The sequence below is a fragment of the Hakea prostrata genome, chromosome 8, assembly GCF_041222555.1.
Source record: "Hakea prostrata isolate BN-2017 chromosome 8, UWA_Hpros_2, whole genome shotgun sequence".
Lineage (NCBI taxonomy): Eukaryota > Viridiplantae > Streptophyta > Magnoliopsida > Proteales > Proteaceae > Hakea > Hakea prostrata.
The window spans coordinates 44,312,442-44,329,335 of NC_142607.1; the positions used below are offsets into that span (position 1 = coordinate 44,312,442).

Here is a 16,894-nt window from a genome sequence, read left to right on the forward strand (position 1 = left end):
TCTTCCCTTTCTATAAGCGTGGCTTAAGAAAATTTGGAAAAAAAATCTACTCCACAATTAAATCTCTTTCTCTTTCTCAATTTATTTATTTTTTCTTTTTTTCTCTTTTCTTTTGTTATTCTTTTTAATTTGATTTTATATTTTATATATGTTTCTTTATTTCTTCGGCAATTTTTGTTATTTGATTTTGTATTGTGAATAAAATGTCTATAGTTAGTAGGTAACTAACTACCATTGATTTGCATCTCTTACCTAAAAAAATTTTTTAGTTTACATCTCTTACGAAAGAAAATTTTGGTTTGCATTTAACTTTTTAGGGTTGAAGTCAAGTGTATATTTTTTTATATTGTTGCTTTAATTTTACTTATATTTTGTCGGAAAAAAAAGTATATCATTTTCAATAAGTTATCATTTTTTTCAAATATGTGTGGACCCCACAAAATATATGTGGGTATTTAACTTTTTAGGGTTGAAGTCAAGTGTATATTTTTTTATATTGTTGCTTTAATTTTACTTATATTTTGTCAAAAAAAAAAATATCATTATCAATAAGTTATCATTTTTTTCAAATACGTGTGGGCCCCATAAAATATATGTGGTTCTATTATTTAATTTAATAAAATAATTTAACGGTGGGACCCCAAATAGGAAGGTTACTGGCTTTCATTCTTCGCCCCCCCCCCATATTGCATCCTGGGTCCGCCATTGCCGACGAATCATCAAAAGTATCGCCTTCTAAACCTCTATCCACAGAGGTAGCAAAAGTGATGTCTACATTACGCGTTGGATTTGATTTGGTTTCTTTATAAATTGCATTTTGCACTCTTTCTAAAACTTTTGCGTTCTTTGAATTGACATGTTTGTTCTTCTATTGGTTCCGAATTCTGGACTTTAGTTGATATGGCTAGTGGAACGTACCTTTGGAGAAATTTGGTCTCTTCAAAGCGTTCTAGATCACATTTTCTCCTAACTTTAATCATACTTGTACATGTAGTGTTTGCTAAAGTAAGATCTTCCACAAGTGGTCCAACTTCTAAAGTGAAAGAAAAACAAGTAATAGGAAGCTTCAATAGACGTGAATTGACTGACTTATCAACCACCACAAATCCAAAATAGGTCTTGCCGTGTATGTACATCAGTTGACTCCAATTCAATCAAAACAAAACCAAAGTAGGTCTTCGCCGTGTAAGGGATGCCTAACTGGTTCTACTTATACTTCCATTTGTTTTAGCATTGAGAAGTATGAGTTTTTTTTGTGATCTATCTAGCTTGAAAAAAAATGAAGTGGTGTTTGGCGAAGTGTTTCTGGGTTCTTGTAGTTTTGTTACTCCAATATCATTGGCGTTGTCTTGGATGCTTGGAAGAGGAGCGGATTGCTCTCTCAAAATTCAAAGCTTCTTGCAATTGGAACTGGGATCTTACAGATCCCTTTCCATCATGGGTTTTGGAGAAAAAGAATAATAATAACAGTGGTAGGGGCGATTGTTGTTCGTGGGAGAGAGTCCAATGTAATGCTACCACTGGACGAGTCATCCAACTCTCCCTTGAAGATATAGGCAGAGCACATGGTGAATTATCTCCTCGTGAAGGCATTTGTTACATAAATGTCACCATATTTTCTACCTTCAAAGAACTGCGACACCTCGACTTATCATACAATTGGTTTGATGGTTGGATGGAGAATGAAGGTATACTTTACAGTTGCAGAGATGATGCATGCATGCACACATTGATGGTTAATTAAGTTCACAGATATATATATACACGTAATCTTGTAGGTTTTGAAAGACTGGCTGGGTTGAGAAAGCTAGAAGTCCTTGACCTGTCAAATAATTTCTTCAACAAAAGCATCCTTCCATCGTTGACTGAACTCAAGTCCCTTAAGACTTTGTCCCTTCAAAGTAACAACTTGCAAGGTTCACAGGTGGAAGGTAAACAATCTTGCATGAAGAGAGCATAACAGTTTATCTGGTATTATTCCTAACTTCATTTGTCATGTCATTGTGTGCAGAAATTCTATCTACTTTGCATAACTTGAAATCACTGGATCTGTCTGATAATGCTCTAGAGACCTCTTTGCGAATAATAAAAGGTAGTAACCATATATATCATATACCCTTTTTTTTTTTTTCATTTGGTGGAATAATAGGGCTTAAGAACTTATCGTAATAACTATTAGCACTTGTTTAGCTAATCTATTCACCTCTGAACTCACATAATTTTTTGTAGGCTCGGCAAGTTCAGTTGGAGTGGGTAAGCTTGAGGCTTTATACCTAGATGATAACCTATTTGACAACACTATACTTCCATTTTTGGGTACATTGACATCCCTTAAGACCCTATCCGTTAATAACAATTACTTGGAAGGATCACGTCATATAGAAGGTAAATTAATTAATGTCTCTAGATGTTTTGTTGATCGTAAAACAATATTAATTAAATAATACTAGTTACGTACATGCATTAATTATCCAGAATTGAATAATGAGCAGTACCTAGGGGTACAAAGGGGCTTTTATTAAGCCAAGAGATGGGGATATTAATATACATCAGCAAGAGTCGAACCCACGACCTCTTCACTAAGAGGTGTTGGTTTTACCACTAGAACAGCTCTGCGTTGGCGTACCTATATATGTTAAACGTGCAATAATTACAACACCTAACAATCGTACAATGATTTTGATGGTTCTGTTTAATTTTCTCAATTGGTTCAGCATTAGGTAAGCTGCATCACTTGCAATCATTGGATTTGAGTTCGAATGATTTGAACTGCTCCTCCCTACTTGAAGGTAAAATGATTAGCAATGGATATCATTATTAAAGGTGCAGTACTTATATCAACCATTATTTTGATTATTGTGTTTCTCTGACCTTATGGTGCAAAATCAGCAAATCTTAGTGACTCGCAATCATTGGATTTGAGTCGAAGTTACTACGAGTGCTCCTCCCTAGCAATATTTCAAGGTAAAATTAAATGAATAGTAATGGATATCATTATTAAAGGTGTACTACTTACATCAACTGTTATTTTGATTATTGTGTTTCTCTGGACTTATGGTGCAGAATCAGCTAATCTGAGTGATTTGCAATCATTGGATTTGAGTTGGAATTACATGAGTTGTTCCTCCCAAGCAATTCGAGGTAGGATTAATCTCCCCTCTTCAAAACCAAGTCAACAAAAAAGTGATACTTTATGGTTGCTGTAGTGGTAGAGGTAACTTATTTCATTTACTTTTGCAGCACTATGTGGACTGAAGAGGCTTCAAAAGTTGGACCTCAGTCATAACAATTTTGAAGGGGAACTTCCTCTATGTCTCAAAAATCTGACATCCCTTACAACATTAGATTTTTCTCATAACCAATTCAAAGGAAACATCCCATCATCTCTCATAACCAGTCTCTCATTACTTTCAAATATTAATTTGGGACACAATGACTTTGAGGGCACATTCACATTCCAATCTTTTGCTAACCTTTCAAAACTTGAGGTAATTGACCTTACCAATGCTGGAGACAAATTAGAGATAGGAAGTGATCAACATCTTCCTTGGCCTCCTCTTTTCCAATTGAAGCATCTGTACTTGTCGAATTGCAAGTTTAGCAAACAAATGTCTGATGCTATACAAGGATTCCTCTCTAGCCAATACCAATTAAGAGAAGTCCATCTATCAGGTTGCAACTTGGTTGGTTCTTTCCCGAGTTGGTTACTTGAGAATAATAGAAGGTTAACAGTTTTGTGCCTAGACCATAACTCATTGAGGGGTAATTTTGTCTTACCATCCCATGTCCACACTGCTGCTGCATTGATAGACGTTTCAAACAATTGCATCGACGGACTACTTCAAGAGAACATTGGTAACATTCTTCCTTCTATACAAGGATTGAATTTATCGATGAATAGTTTTGAAGGTGGAATTCCTGCATCAATTGGTAATATGAGTCAACTGCTTACTTTAGATTTGTCTAGTAATAAGTTTACAGGTGAAATTCCAAAGCAGATGGCTTTAGGTTGCAACCAATTATACTTATTAGCCATTTCCAATAATAGATTGCATGGTCAAGTTTCTCCTCCGCATTTTAACTTCACTTCCTTGGAAGTTTTGAAGTTGGATAACAACTCATTCTCAGGAAATATCTTGAGTGGATTATCCAATTCCAAGTATTTACAGGTGTTAGATATCAGCAACAACCGAATAGCAGGAAGAATTCCTAGTTGGATGGGTAACCTTACAATTCTATGTGTACTTGACATGGGAGGCAACCTTTTACAAGGAAACATACCAATGGAATTTCAAACACTCAAGTTATTGCTATTGGTAGATCTTTCTCAAAACCATCTTTCGGGATCCATGGTATCAATTTTGAATTCAACAAGTCTAAAGCATCTCCATTTGCAAGGAAATGATGGATTCGTTAGCTTGCCATCACATTATTCTATTGTCAACAACTCAAACTTGAGGACGTTGGACATAAGAAACAATGATCTATGTGGTGGTATTCCTGATTGGATAGGTGTTGGCCTTACGAATTTGAGGAACCTTTTGTTGCAAGGGAATCAATTCAATGGTACAATTCCAAATCATTTCTGTCAATTGAATCACATACGTTTAATGGATCTTTCCCACAATAGTTTATCTGGATCCATACCACAATGTCTTAATAATATTTCATTTGGGAGGATGCAAGAGATCGAATATCTGTCCGAAACAACAATTGAAATGCTCATCCCTACAGGCTATCGTAGTCATATATTAGAAGAAATAGTATTCACGACAAAGAGTTGGTCTAGGGAATACAAGGGTGACATAATTAATTATATGTCTGGGTTGGATTTAGCACACAATGATTTGACTGGTGATATCCCACATGAAGTTGGAACCTTAAATAAACTTCATGCCTTGAATTTGTCCCACAACGAACTATCTGGTTCCATACCGAAAACCTTTTCCAACCTAAAGCAAATTGAAAGCCTTGACCTGTCCTACAACAGATTGAGTGGAGAAATCCCTTCAGAATTGGTTGTACTGAATACATTGGAGGTCTTCATAGTGGCATATAACAATTTGTCTGGCAAGACACTGGAAATGAAGGAACAATTTTCAACTTTCGACTGTACAAGTTATGAGGGAAATCCATCCCTTTGTGTTCAACTTTCAATGGATGCCTCTTCCGGCTGCTCCAATTGCTCCAATACCTACGGAGAATCAACCAATAACACATCCACAATATCTTTAGCTGCTGTGGACAATGAGTCGGGAATTGACATGAGTGTTTTCATTGCTAGCTTTGTTGCTTCATATTTGATTTGCTTGTTGGGAATTGCCACTATTTTCTATATCAATCCTTATTGGAGAAGGATATGGTTTCACTTCATTGAAGAATGCTTATACTCATCTTATGATATTCTTTCTGATGTTTATCGTAAGTTATATATCTATGTACATAGATTCTGTTTGTCTATCTGGAAAGTCTTATCCAGGTAAATGTTGTTGTAGAACAGGTTATATACAAGTCAAGTTGGAAGACGTTCAATGTAAATACAAATAAGGGATATACTTTACTTTATTTACAACATGTTATTTGTATTACTATGATTGATTGTTAGTATCAACTATTATCCGTAAAAGAATTTGTTAGTATCTAGTTTGCAACCATCAGGTGTTCATTCTCTTCTATTTTTTTCCTAACGTGATGACCTTGTCTGACCTTATGGAACTTAGAGACAAATGTTTCATAAGAATTTAAGAAAGGAGATAAAATGAAGAAAAAATTAATTAGCTAAAACAAAATTTGTGATTTGAACAACCAATGCTGGGAGATCACTTGGTTGGATCTCATATTTGATTTAAGTAGAATGAAGGTTGTGAACAAATTAAGGAGCTGCTTTCTTGTTGGTTTTGTAGTACCCTTCTAACATTGGCAGTTTACTTACCCGATTATGAAAATAGGATTGGACCATAAATTTAAAATGTTCCAGCGATTTAATGCAAAAATGATGCTCTATGATACGAGACCAGAGGAGAAAGTTTTCACTTTTGGCTGCGAAAAGTTACAAAATGCTGATTTTTTTTCTTTCTTTCTTTTAAAGGAGAATCACAAGCATAAGGGGATTCAACTTTAAGGGAGAAACAATCTACACATACCAATAAAGAAAACAGTTGACAAAACTACGTTTACAATTGTGGATGTGCTTCTAGCACAATGGTGGTAACCTCATAGGTAGACGTAGTAAGTCTAAGGAGGTCTTGGGTTTGAACTTTCGTTGTCACACCCCACCCACCGATTCTTGGTTTACCTGAAATAACCGTGGGGTGATAACACTAAGGGATCCGGTTCGAGTTCCATTCCATAACAGAAATACAACATAGCATAATTTAAGAGCAAGAGTGTACAAAAGAGTAGTTCAAGAGTTATTACAGTCTTCCACAAAAGCACACAACAAGATAGTCTACGATACGAGAAAATGTACACAGGAGTTATACAACGGAAGTTATGTTATACGATGTTTTACAGAAGAAAGGAAACAAAGTCTTCCAATCCCATAGAGCAAAAGTTATGTTATATGATGTTTTATAGAAGAAAGGAAACAAAGTCTTCCAATCCCAAAAAGAGTCCCCAAGTCTCAAAGAGACTAGCCTCCGTATGCACAGTCGGCACATACTCACGATGCGTCTTGTAATCGATATACTAGATGCCAGTCCTACGTATGACTCTATCGGCGGCGGACTCTCCAAGTAATATGAGTCGTCCAACTTGCAACAGAGTCTAAAGAAAAGGAAATATACACAGAGGATGAGTTCCACAGAACTTAGTGAGTCTAACATATCATACATCATGCATTCATCATGTACACCATATCAACATGTACAGTCGATAAATAAAGGAATGAACATGAAAACATGAATCTAACACCTACCATGCAGTCTCTATAGTAGACACACTTTAAGATAACACACCAGCCTCCTCTGAGTAGTCTCATCACTCTCCCTCATGGCACTTAAGTTCATTTGTTGGGTTCTCCGCGGTAGTTGGGTCTTGTCATATCAACCATGGCTGGGAATTAGGTCAATACTCTCTCACATCACCATTGGTCTAAGAGCTGGCGTGTGTCAAGGATTTACTCTAGCCCAATGCAAAGTCACTATGTCTCGTGCTACATGTGATCCAAATACCTTTCCTCATGCCTAAGCTCCCTTTTGGTCCGGTATTGTTCTCACCTAGGAATGGTGTTCCTAATGCCGCCTAACCGTCGTCTTTTAGTCTACCATTCCTTAACCCTGTAGTAATCTACATATGCTAGGGTGGATGCCGTCATGTCACCTCACGCCGCCTAACCGCTGTCTGTTGGGCAATCACGAGGCCCGTTCTAACACATGTCACTATACCACTGCATGATACCGTGGGTCTGTTTGATGCACACAGAACCCCATACACTAATATCATGGGTCACTCGGCTTCAATACCCCTGCTGAAAGGGTAGTAACACTCACAGGATTCCTAACCAATGAATCTAGACAACACACCGACCATGAAAAGTGCTGGGGGCATCAGAGGACGGTGTCCCATACCACAACCCCTGATAACCTGAGCCAAGAATACCAAGATAGGTAAACCCCATTTCACAGTCACATACATTTATATGCATCAATCAAGTGAAGTAACCAATCACATAATACATACGATTCACAGTTAATCATTCAATCAGAAATACAATATGATACGCAGGATTATCGAGATTATAAAAGGTAACGACAATTATCATGCAATACTACATTATTCACAGTCCAAACACACAATGATATTACATAATATATGTGATGCTATCCTCACCTGTTAATCAAGAACTCACACGTAAAGCCCCACAAATTTACAAAATTAACAAATGCCCAATACTCAATTAACCTAGCAAATAAACAGGTTAAATTAGATTTAATTCAAGATTCAATTTGAACACAGATCAAATGTGGGTTAACCAAGTATTAATTCTAGTCCAACAAGGTGGGTCAACTCAGCCCCAATCAACATGATTAACTCGACGGCAGCTCACCGAGTAGACTAGGTCGAAAGTGCTCGGTTTCGCACAAGGTTCGACATAGACGTGCACAACGGTAGTGCGAATCTTTCTACGGAGTCGAAAAACTTACCCCTTTACCTAGGCCCTCCAATATCACATTTAAATAAAAATACCCATAATACCTCATGAAATTGGGCCAAAATTAGGTAAGTTGAAGCAGACTTACCTCTTTACGCGATCAAGTCTGCATATTGTGATTTGGCACTATCGATTTGCTCCAACACTTCTTCCCCAAGCTTCTTCTCCTCCTCTCTCTCCTCTCCCACAAGTTCTCTCTCCTTTAAATCCAAAATTCCCGAATTTGGTTCAATTGGGAAAGTTAAAAAGCAGATAGGAGGCGAAATGACCATTTTGCGCCTCCATCCGACCGCCCCAATATCTTCTTCATCCGAAGGCCAATCGTGATGAGCTTCGGAGGGTAGGCACCTTACACCATTACCTACTCAATGGTATATTTTACTTGAGATTTGAAATCCTCTTTCATAGCTTTCTAAGCATACCAAAATTTCACTCTAATGCCTTTAGGAGTAATTTTCTCTCTCCTCTTGAAATCAAATAAGGCGGCCGGGTCTTTCCCTCGATCATCCAAGTCCATAGGTTCAATTTTCGAACTTTCGAGCTCAACTAGGGTGGTCCAAAGGTAACCTCATCATAAACTCCGGGTACACGGACCTGAAATGCTGGGTTATCAAGTTAGGATATTTAGGGATTTCACATTCATCACTTCACAACTTCCCCTCTCCCCCCCCCCCTCCCATTTCCCCTCCCCATTGCCTACTACACTTTAAAAAGTATTTTGGTAATTTTGTATTATAAGAGGTAGAATTGAACATAGTACTACTAAGAGTATATATATATATTCCTTATTTAATCAACTCATAGTTTGCTATATATTTTGGACATCTTTAAATTTTTCCTTAGAATTTATTTATTTTGATAAAAACTTTAAATAACAATGGATAATAACTACTCTCTCAAGCTCATTATATGGAAAATATGCTTAAGAGATTTGGTTTTTTATAATTTAGAAAGTAGTTTGATAGAAATGCTAGAGAACTATGGATATTCACAAATTATCAGATTCGTGACTTATCTAATGAACTGTATTAGGCCTAATATTGCTCTAGCTATTGGAAAATTGAGCCAACATACTCATAATCTTAATAAAGAGCATTGGCTTGGAGTTTAAAGGCTATTTCAATATCTCCCTCAAGGGTACTATGGTTTCACTATAGAGGAAATCCCTTGGTCTTGGATGGACATTATGATGCTAATTGGATTTCAAATTCAAGAGAAACACTAGCTACTAGCTAGTGGATATGTATTTATGCTAGATGGAGGTGCAATCTCTTCAAAATTAATTAAATAATCATTAGGAACTTTTTCTACAATGGAAGCAGAATTCATAGTAACAAAAAAGGTTGGATGTTAAGAAGCTGAATGACTTAGAAACTTGTTTGCAGATATACCTCCGTGGTCCAAACCGATATCACCTATATCACTCCACTCGACAAGTAAAGCTAATATAGGAAGGGATAAGAATAAAGAATATAATTGGAAAAGAAGACACGTCAGCCTTCAAAACAATCTTGTAAGGCAATACATTGATGAATGAACAATTGCAGTTGATTACATGAAATCAAAAAAGAATTTGGCTGATACATTCACTAAAGTTATGCCTACATGATCTTTTAATTAAGTGTCTATGGGAATAGGATTAAGACCTGTGACATAAGTATGTGATGGATATTGAAGCTATATAAAGAAGTTAAATTCTGAATTAGATTCAAAAAGCAAGTAACGAAGTCACTAGATGATTTTTTTGTATTACTATACCCATTTTGGATAAATATAAACTAGTACCACCGTATCGTTGATAGAGTGAGTAAATTACTCTTAATCAAGCATAATTCACGAACTGTGGGGGTGTGCTAGGTATGGTGCACACCTAGTATTGATCCAAACAGATATAGGAAGAGAAGCCACCTTCCATTAGAAGAAATTTTGCATAGGCAAATTTTCTTAAATATCTGTGAGACCAAGATTCAAGACGAGGCCAATAAAAGGCCTACTATCATTTTACAAAGGGTGTGTCAAGAAGTTCAACTAGTTGGATATGAATGGTGGAGTAACCAACTACACCAAAGAGGATAGCTTCAAGAAGTCTGACTTCACCAGTACCATGTATTGTGCCTCATTAGATCTAGAGTAGATTCAAGTCTGAAAGACATTTACAACAAAGTGTCCTATTATGTCTAATATGTTTATTGCTGCTTGGGCCTTTATTCTTTGTATTGAAGTTTTAACCTGTTGGTGTCAAATCTTCCGAGATAGTCGATCACACCAAGCGAGTTTGTTCTTATCGAAACTGGTTGGATCTTTGCTGGCCTGCTTGTAACTTGAAGAAGAACGTTAGAAACGGAGCCGATCATTGTGATCGACGATTCATCTCCGACGGTTAAGTCAGTGAACTTGGATTGAAAGAGCTCTAGAGTTTCAAGGAACCCTAGATTTGAAAGGCTTCGCAAAGAAGGAAAAGTTGGCACTCCAACTTGTGTAAAAATGAAGTGTCTTACTTATGTGTCAATCTTTCTTGTATTTATAGACATTGGACTCTGTCTTGGTTTCATCTGATCCATCGGATATTTTAGTTCTCATTTGATGGTCATGATTCAATTTGGGCATGATATGTAACCCAATACTGACAAATGACTGGACCGCTGGCTGGCCCAGTATGATCTGGTGGATGGGTAAATTTACCCTTAACATGAGCCCCCCCCCCCCCCCCCTCCCCCATCTTGCTGACCAGGGAGGCTTACATCATGCTTTTGATTCAATGTAACGAATCCTTAACCAATTCTATTTAAAAGAATCTTGACTAGCATTTCTTTATAGAGCTCTGTTCTTCCAACAACAAGAAGAAAAATCGAAAACATTGATCTCTCTCTTTGTTTTTGTACCGCTTCTGGGTTGTATTTTTCCTCTAGCTTTGTAATTCATGTGATTACTTTGCTTAGTGCCATTAGGCTTTGTTGGGCTTAGCCCTTCTCCTTGTATCTCTTTCCCTTCCCTCTTTTTTTTCCCTTTTGGTTAATGAATTTTTTCATTTATTCAAAAGAAAAAAAATGCCAATTTTACTGATAAATCGATTGAATTTATCAAGATTTCTCAGATTCCCCCACGTTTTGAAGTAATTTTGAGTTTTAACTTGAATATAAGTCCTTGGGCAAAACATAAAGGAAGTAGAGGAAATATAATGTTCAACTTGATTTTATTTTGGGTGATACCAAGAACCAAGAGTTTGCAACATGTCTCTGAAAGATCAAGGTCCTCTACTTTGTGATTTTTTGTTCTCGCTTTACACCCAGTGAGTATGGGTGTACCACCACAAAAAGTTGGCCTGTACTAATGATCAACTCCTCTTAAGCTGTGTTTGTTTGTTGGAATAAAGGTGGGGTGGGAAAAAATGAGAGAAAATTCTTAAAAAATCAAAATTTTCTTTTAAATCTTAAATGTGTAATTTGTTTGATTGTTTGGGGTGAAAAAATTAGAAACAAACTTTTTAAAATTAAGGAAACTTATCTGTAGCAAGTTAACTTTTTCACTCCAAACCTTTTTAAAATTCTCACAAAATGTGTGGGACTTTGTGAAAAAGTGTGAAAAATCAAAAAGTGAATCTCACAATTAACATTTTTCCACAAAATTCATTCATTTCCTTCTCCCTCACCCCACTACATATAAGACTCACATGTTTTTTTTTTTTTTTCCACTCTACCTTTGCAAACAAACACAACCTTAATAAAGAGGTTAGGGCTCGATTCTCCTTGATGGCACACTTAAATTATAGAAGTTTTTGCATGAGCCCCCTTCGTTACCATTGGAAATTCGACACGGCCCCTTAAAAATTGAAGCCTTATTGAGCCGCCGTCCACATTTAACATAGTCAAGTTTCCATTAGTTTTAACTTTGATTTACAAATTTTACTTTCATTTGATAAATTTATTAGAAATTCTAAAGAATTTTTACATGAGCATCCTCCATTTCTATTGTAAACACTCCACACCTCCCCATAATCCTATAAGCCCCCTCCTCACTCCACACAGTAAGTCTTTTAACTATAAATATGAATTTACTCTTTTACCCACACTTAATAAATTTATAAAAAAAAATCCTAAATAATATTTTTATAATTAATTTAAAAATCCTAAATAATATTTTTAGGGGTAAATATCACTTACCTCCCCTATTAGCTGGACAAATAGCACTTACAAGTGACACCCCCTCTTAGTTGGATAATATCACTTATCTTCACTCTTACCTAATAAATATATCAAACACATTCCCTTTGTTAATTTTTTCGGTTAAATTTAATTTTTACAGTTAATATTTTTCTAAAACCCCAAACTACCCTTAGCTAAAATATTTTTTTATTTTAAAACCTAAATTACCATAATCACCCTAATAGTTAAAATTCAAATTATCTTTAATTATTAAAAGCCCAACATACCTTTTTTTTTTTTTAATAATCATACAATTAAATAACACGTACTACTACCAAGTAAAATTAAAAATGCAATTAAAAAAAAAAAGGTATGTTGACACGTACTACTATTTTGGGTTTTTTGTTAAAAAAAAAAAATGGAATGGCTTAAAAAGAAAGGGTCAGGGTTTAGTTTAATTATAGGAAATATATCCGGGCGGGGGTATATATATTTTAACTAAAGGTAGTTTGGGGTTTAAAAAAAATATTTAACGATAAAAGTTAAATTTAACCGAGAATGTTAACAGAGAGGAGGTGTTTGATATTTTTTAAATTTTTTTTTTGTGAAAAAGTGTTTGATATATTTACTAGGTAAGAGGGGAGGTAAGTAATATTATCCAACTAAAAGGGGGTATAAGTGCTGTTTGTCCAGCTAAGAGGGGAGGTAAGTACTATTCATCCTATTTTTAATGTCACCATATTAATATAGATTAAATGACTGGAATTTTCTCCAATTAAAAAACTCTTTATGATCATTTTATCATCCTATGGTTAATAAGATCATATTAATAAATTAATTTGACTTTAATCAATTAACTACTTATCTTTACTAAAGGTGTGAAGTCATGAAGGGCATTTTGTAAAGTTTTTAATCTTGGAAGGGTGCTGTCATGTTTCCAATGAAAACAATAGAAGCTTATGTAAAAAAAAAATTCTTACAAATATTATTTAGGATTTCAAATAAATTTGTGAAGTTTCAATTTTGAAGGGTTTCACCGAGTTTCCAATTGATTTGAAGGGGTTCATCTAAAAAATTTTCAATAATATATAAAAACCATCTTTAAGATGTAGTTGAGAGGGCATAAAGTGGCCCAGATGAACCGAACCTCAGATTTAAAAAGAACAGTGTGGTCCACCATGTTAGGAAGTATATCAATCTAATGGTAGCAGTTGATATTGATTTTTGAATTTGAGATTAGTTGCCAACTATTAAAATTGACAAATGTAGGAACCAGTTAGCGGCGTATGTTAGTAGAGTCCTGTTTCAGAATTCATAATTTGAAAATCTAACGGTCATTTGGGGATAGGGTTTAACGTAACGATCAAAGTTTCTCAGAACTCAGCCCGTAACGCATCGTCGGAGAGATGAGACAAAGAAAAGATCGAGTCAGATTAGATCAAGCTGCGGAAGAGCAAGGAGAAGGAAATGAAAGAGGGATAGCAGGGAAAGAGTTCTACGCTTGTTACCTCCTCTGCTCCTTGAGCCCAAGACACAAAGGCCAGACCTACATAGGGTTCGTTCTCATCTCATTTCTCTTTTCTTTATTCTCTCCAGAAAACGGATGCTGTTTATTTTTCTTTCTCTTACGCTTCCTCCTGCTTTATTGTGAATAATGAATCTCAGATCATAGTTTCATTGGCATAGGTCTCCGGTTGCTAACCCCCACTTAACCCATAATAAAGGAAAAAAAAGAAAGAAAGCATTGATCACCATGAATTCTTTGGTCTAGATCTGTGGAGTCTGCAATCTGCAATCGAGTCTCCCCCATCTACTTAAATATCTCTTTTTTTTTTTTGTAGCAATCTTTTTTCCGATCACTGCTCTGATTGTTACTGGGTTTTCTTGTCTACGTCTATCTATCCAAAAGCACCATACATTACAGATTTGATAACAGGGAATCAGAAAAATGAATTTATTTGCATGATCTGAAACTTTCTACAGGGAATAGTGTTATCAATAACAAAGAGATCATATTGGGCTACTTTCCACAAATAAGCAGCCATTTTCCTGTACTGGGTTCGGAGGTGGGGTGGGGGAGGGGTTTGCAAGAATCATCTGATCAATGATTTCATCCTAGATGCTCTTGGAAGATTATGTTTATGATTGTTTATTTATTTTTGCTCTTCGGATTTGGTCCATATCAGATATTTTCTATCCGTTTAATGTCTGGTTTTATTGATAACATCGAGTTGTGAAGCTATAGCTCGTAAGTGTGTTCTCCTTTTCTGCTATAAGCAGGTAGACACCTTTTCTAATTAAAAATTGTTGGGGATATTATGTTTTATATTGCGTTGGTTGCTTTAATCTGCTGAATCCTTAAGGCAATTAAAAAGAGGCTGTTGGAATCACAGGTTAATTTGCTATATTACCTACATAGTGCTTCTTAATATTCTTTTAGTGAGGATTCTTATGTAATGAAAGTGAGAGAGGTGTAAGCAATTTTGCTGAATCACATAAATCCTTGTGTGTATTGTGTGATCGCTTGTCTGTTATTCTTTCCCCCCTTTTTTCTTTTGGCATCATTTTGGAATCTTGTTTTCTAGAAAATGGTCTATGAGACAGTTCAACAATGATTTAACTAACAAAACATGCTTATTTGCTCAATTATATAGGTTTACAATCAACCCTCGTCGTCGGATTAGGCAGCATAATGGTGAAATAAACTGTGGCGCATGGAGGACAAAGACAAAGCGCCCGTGGGAAATGGTATTCTGCATATACGGTTTCCCATCACAAGTATCTGCACTCCAGGTTATACATGCTAAAGCCCTAAACTGTTATTGGAAATACTTTGATTTAGTTTGTTTTTAAGCTGTTTCTACTACTTCTGGCAAAACTATCTTTTGCTTCTGTGATCAAAGTGATCCGTACTACTGTTTCCTTTTACAGTATATAAGAGATTTGTGCCATCTATCTACCCATAGATTCAAACTATTCAATCAGTAGTCAGCTGGTTGTTTTATTGGTAGCAAAACAGTAGTTGTATTGATGGGTCAATCCAAATATTTCACTGGATGGATTTCTATTTTGATAGTGAGTGTTGTTATAGTTCCTGCTTGGGTCGATAATCATGATAATAAAACTCACTTTTTGCTGGAGTTTCGATGGTAATTTGTCAAGGAGTGTGAGGAAGAGATGTTATATTTCATTAAGCCACCCAAATCATCTAATGCTCTGCTGTAATTTGATAAGACTACAGTTTCATTGTTTGAAAAACTGAAGTACGTATCTGCTGAAATTCCAGTTTGAGTGGGCTTGGCAGCATCCAAAGGAGTCTTTGGCCGTTAGAAAAGCAGCTGCAGAATTCAAATCCTTATCTGGGGTTGCCAATAAAATCAAGCTTGCCTACACAATGCTAAATCTTCCTGAATGGCAGAGGTAAAATATCCACCAGAAGCTGTATCTCCTGACAACTTATCTATCCAATGCCTAAATTTTCTTTTCTTTCCAACAGCTTGAACCTCATTGTAAACTTCTTCTCAACAAAATACATGAAACACACTGCTGGTTGCCCAAGCTTGCCAGTGCATATGAAAGCTCAAATTTGCCCAATGGAAGAACTTCCCTGCTACATGGAAGCTGGACAAATTTTAGAGGATAATGAAGATGACTGGGAAGCTGAAAATGGATCTGATTCTGCATCAGTAGTAACACTGATGGGTAAAGAAGTTCACAATTTTGCCAAACATCATTGTGGAATTGAAACAACTGCTGCTTATATAGAAACAAGAAGGATAGAAGAAGATAATCATTTTGGAGAGCCCAGAAGCTCCTTCACTTTAAAAGGAGATTACAGATTCCCTGTTTGTTCCGGTGATTTTAGCAGAACCAGATCCCCGAGCACTAAAGAATCAGTTGGAGACGGAAGTCTCAATGAGTGGATTCAAGAGTTTGATGGTAAATCAGATCAGCCAAGCAAGCTGTTAACAGCAGAAGCCGCAGATAATGACCAATCACCATCAACTGATGGTCTTATCTCCTCTGAAGTTGAGATGATAAATTTGTTGACTCCCTCTCCTGTCTCCATTCTTCGATCTTGTCATAAGAGAGCTTCCTCAGTTTTTCCAAAATTTATTGACCTAACAGAGTCACCTGTTTCAATTCACTTATGAAATGTTGGCTATAAGCCTGCTGTTCAAAGAAAAAAATGCAATTTCTGGCTCTGAAATAAGCATTTGTTCCTACTATGTATCGTGTCTAAATTATGAATTCATTTTCCTAATAAAAGAAGTTTATCACCTGATTGCGCTGTTTGGACTGAACAGTTTGAATGGAAATACTTTGTGTTTTAGTTTGCAAGCAATTAAGGAAAGAATGCAGTCAGGGCCTCAAAAAAGTATAGCAGCTTTATGGTAGATTATCTTGGGTGAACAATGTATTCAATGTATGAGTAGATCCGATCTAGATTATCATGGAATAAAAAGGAGAGCCAAAAGAGAAAAGAAATGTAAAAAGAAGCATGCCGAGTCATTTGGTTGAGTTGGAATTATCTAGAAAGAGGAAAGAGAGTGAAAGTTCTAGACAATCCAGGTCACCTGCTTTGCTATTTACCTGTCTA

The 16,894-nt window shown here is 36.0% G+C and overlaps 2 protein-coding genes across 2 annotated transcripts; both read left to right on the forward strand.

Annotated features, from left to right (window-relative positions):
- The first annotated feature begins 1,185 nt into the window (after window positions 1-1,185).
- LOC149008084 (receptor-like protein 13) lies at window positions 1,186-5,542 on the forward strand. The gene is made up of 8 exons (XM_089167399.1): window positions 1,186-1,688; window positions 1,779-1,931; window positions 2,012-2,092; window positions 2,230-2,385; window positions 2,715-2,789; window positions 2,890-2,964; window positions 3,064-3,141; window positions 3,241-5,542. Exons 1-8 carry the CDS (start codon window positions 1,280-1,282, stop codon window positions 5,481-5,483), a joined length of 3,270 nt encoding a protein of 1,089 aa, XP_089023525.1. The 5' UTR covers window positions 1,186-1,279; the 3' UTR covers window positions 5,484-5,542.
- An 8,024-nt stretch (window positions 5,543-13,566) lies between these two features.
- On the forward strand, window positions 13,567-16,671 carry LOC149008085 (uncharacterized). Its single transcript, XM_089165022.1, has 4 exons — window positions 13,567-13,849; window positions 14,949-15,087; window positions 15,581-15,714; window positions 15,791-16,671. The coding sequence occupies exons 1-4, from the start codon at window positions 13,701-13,703 to the stop codon at window positions 16,446-16,448; spliced, it is 1,080 nt and encodes a 359-aa protein (XP_089021148.1). The 5' UTR covers window positions 13,567-13,700; the 3' UTR covers window positions 16,449-16,671.
- The last annotated feature ends 223 nt before the right edge of the window (window positions 16,672-16,894 follow it).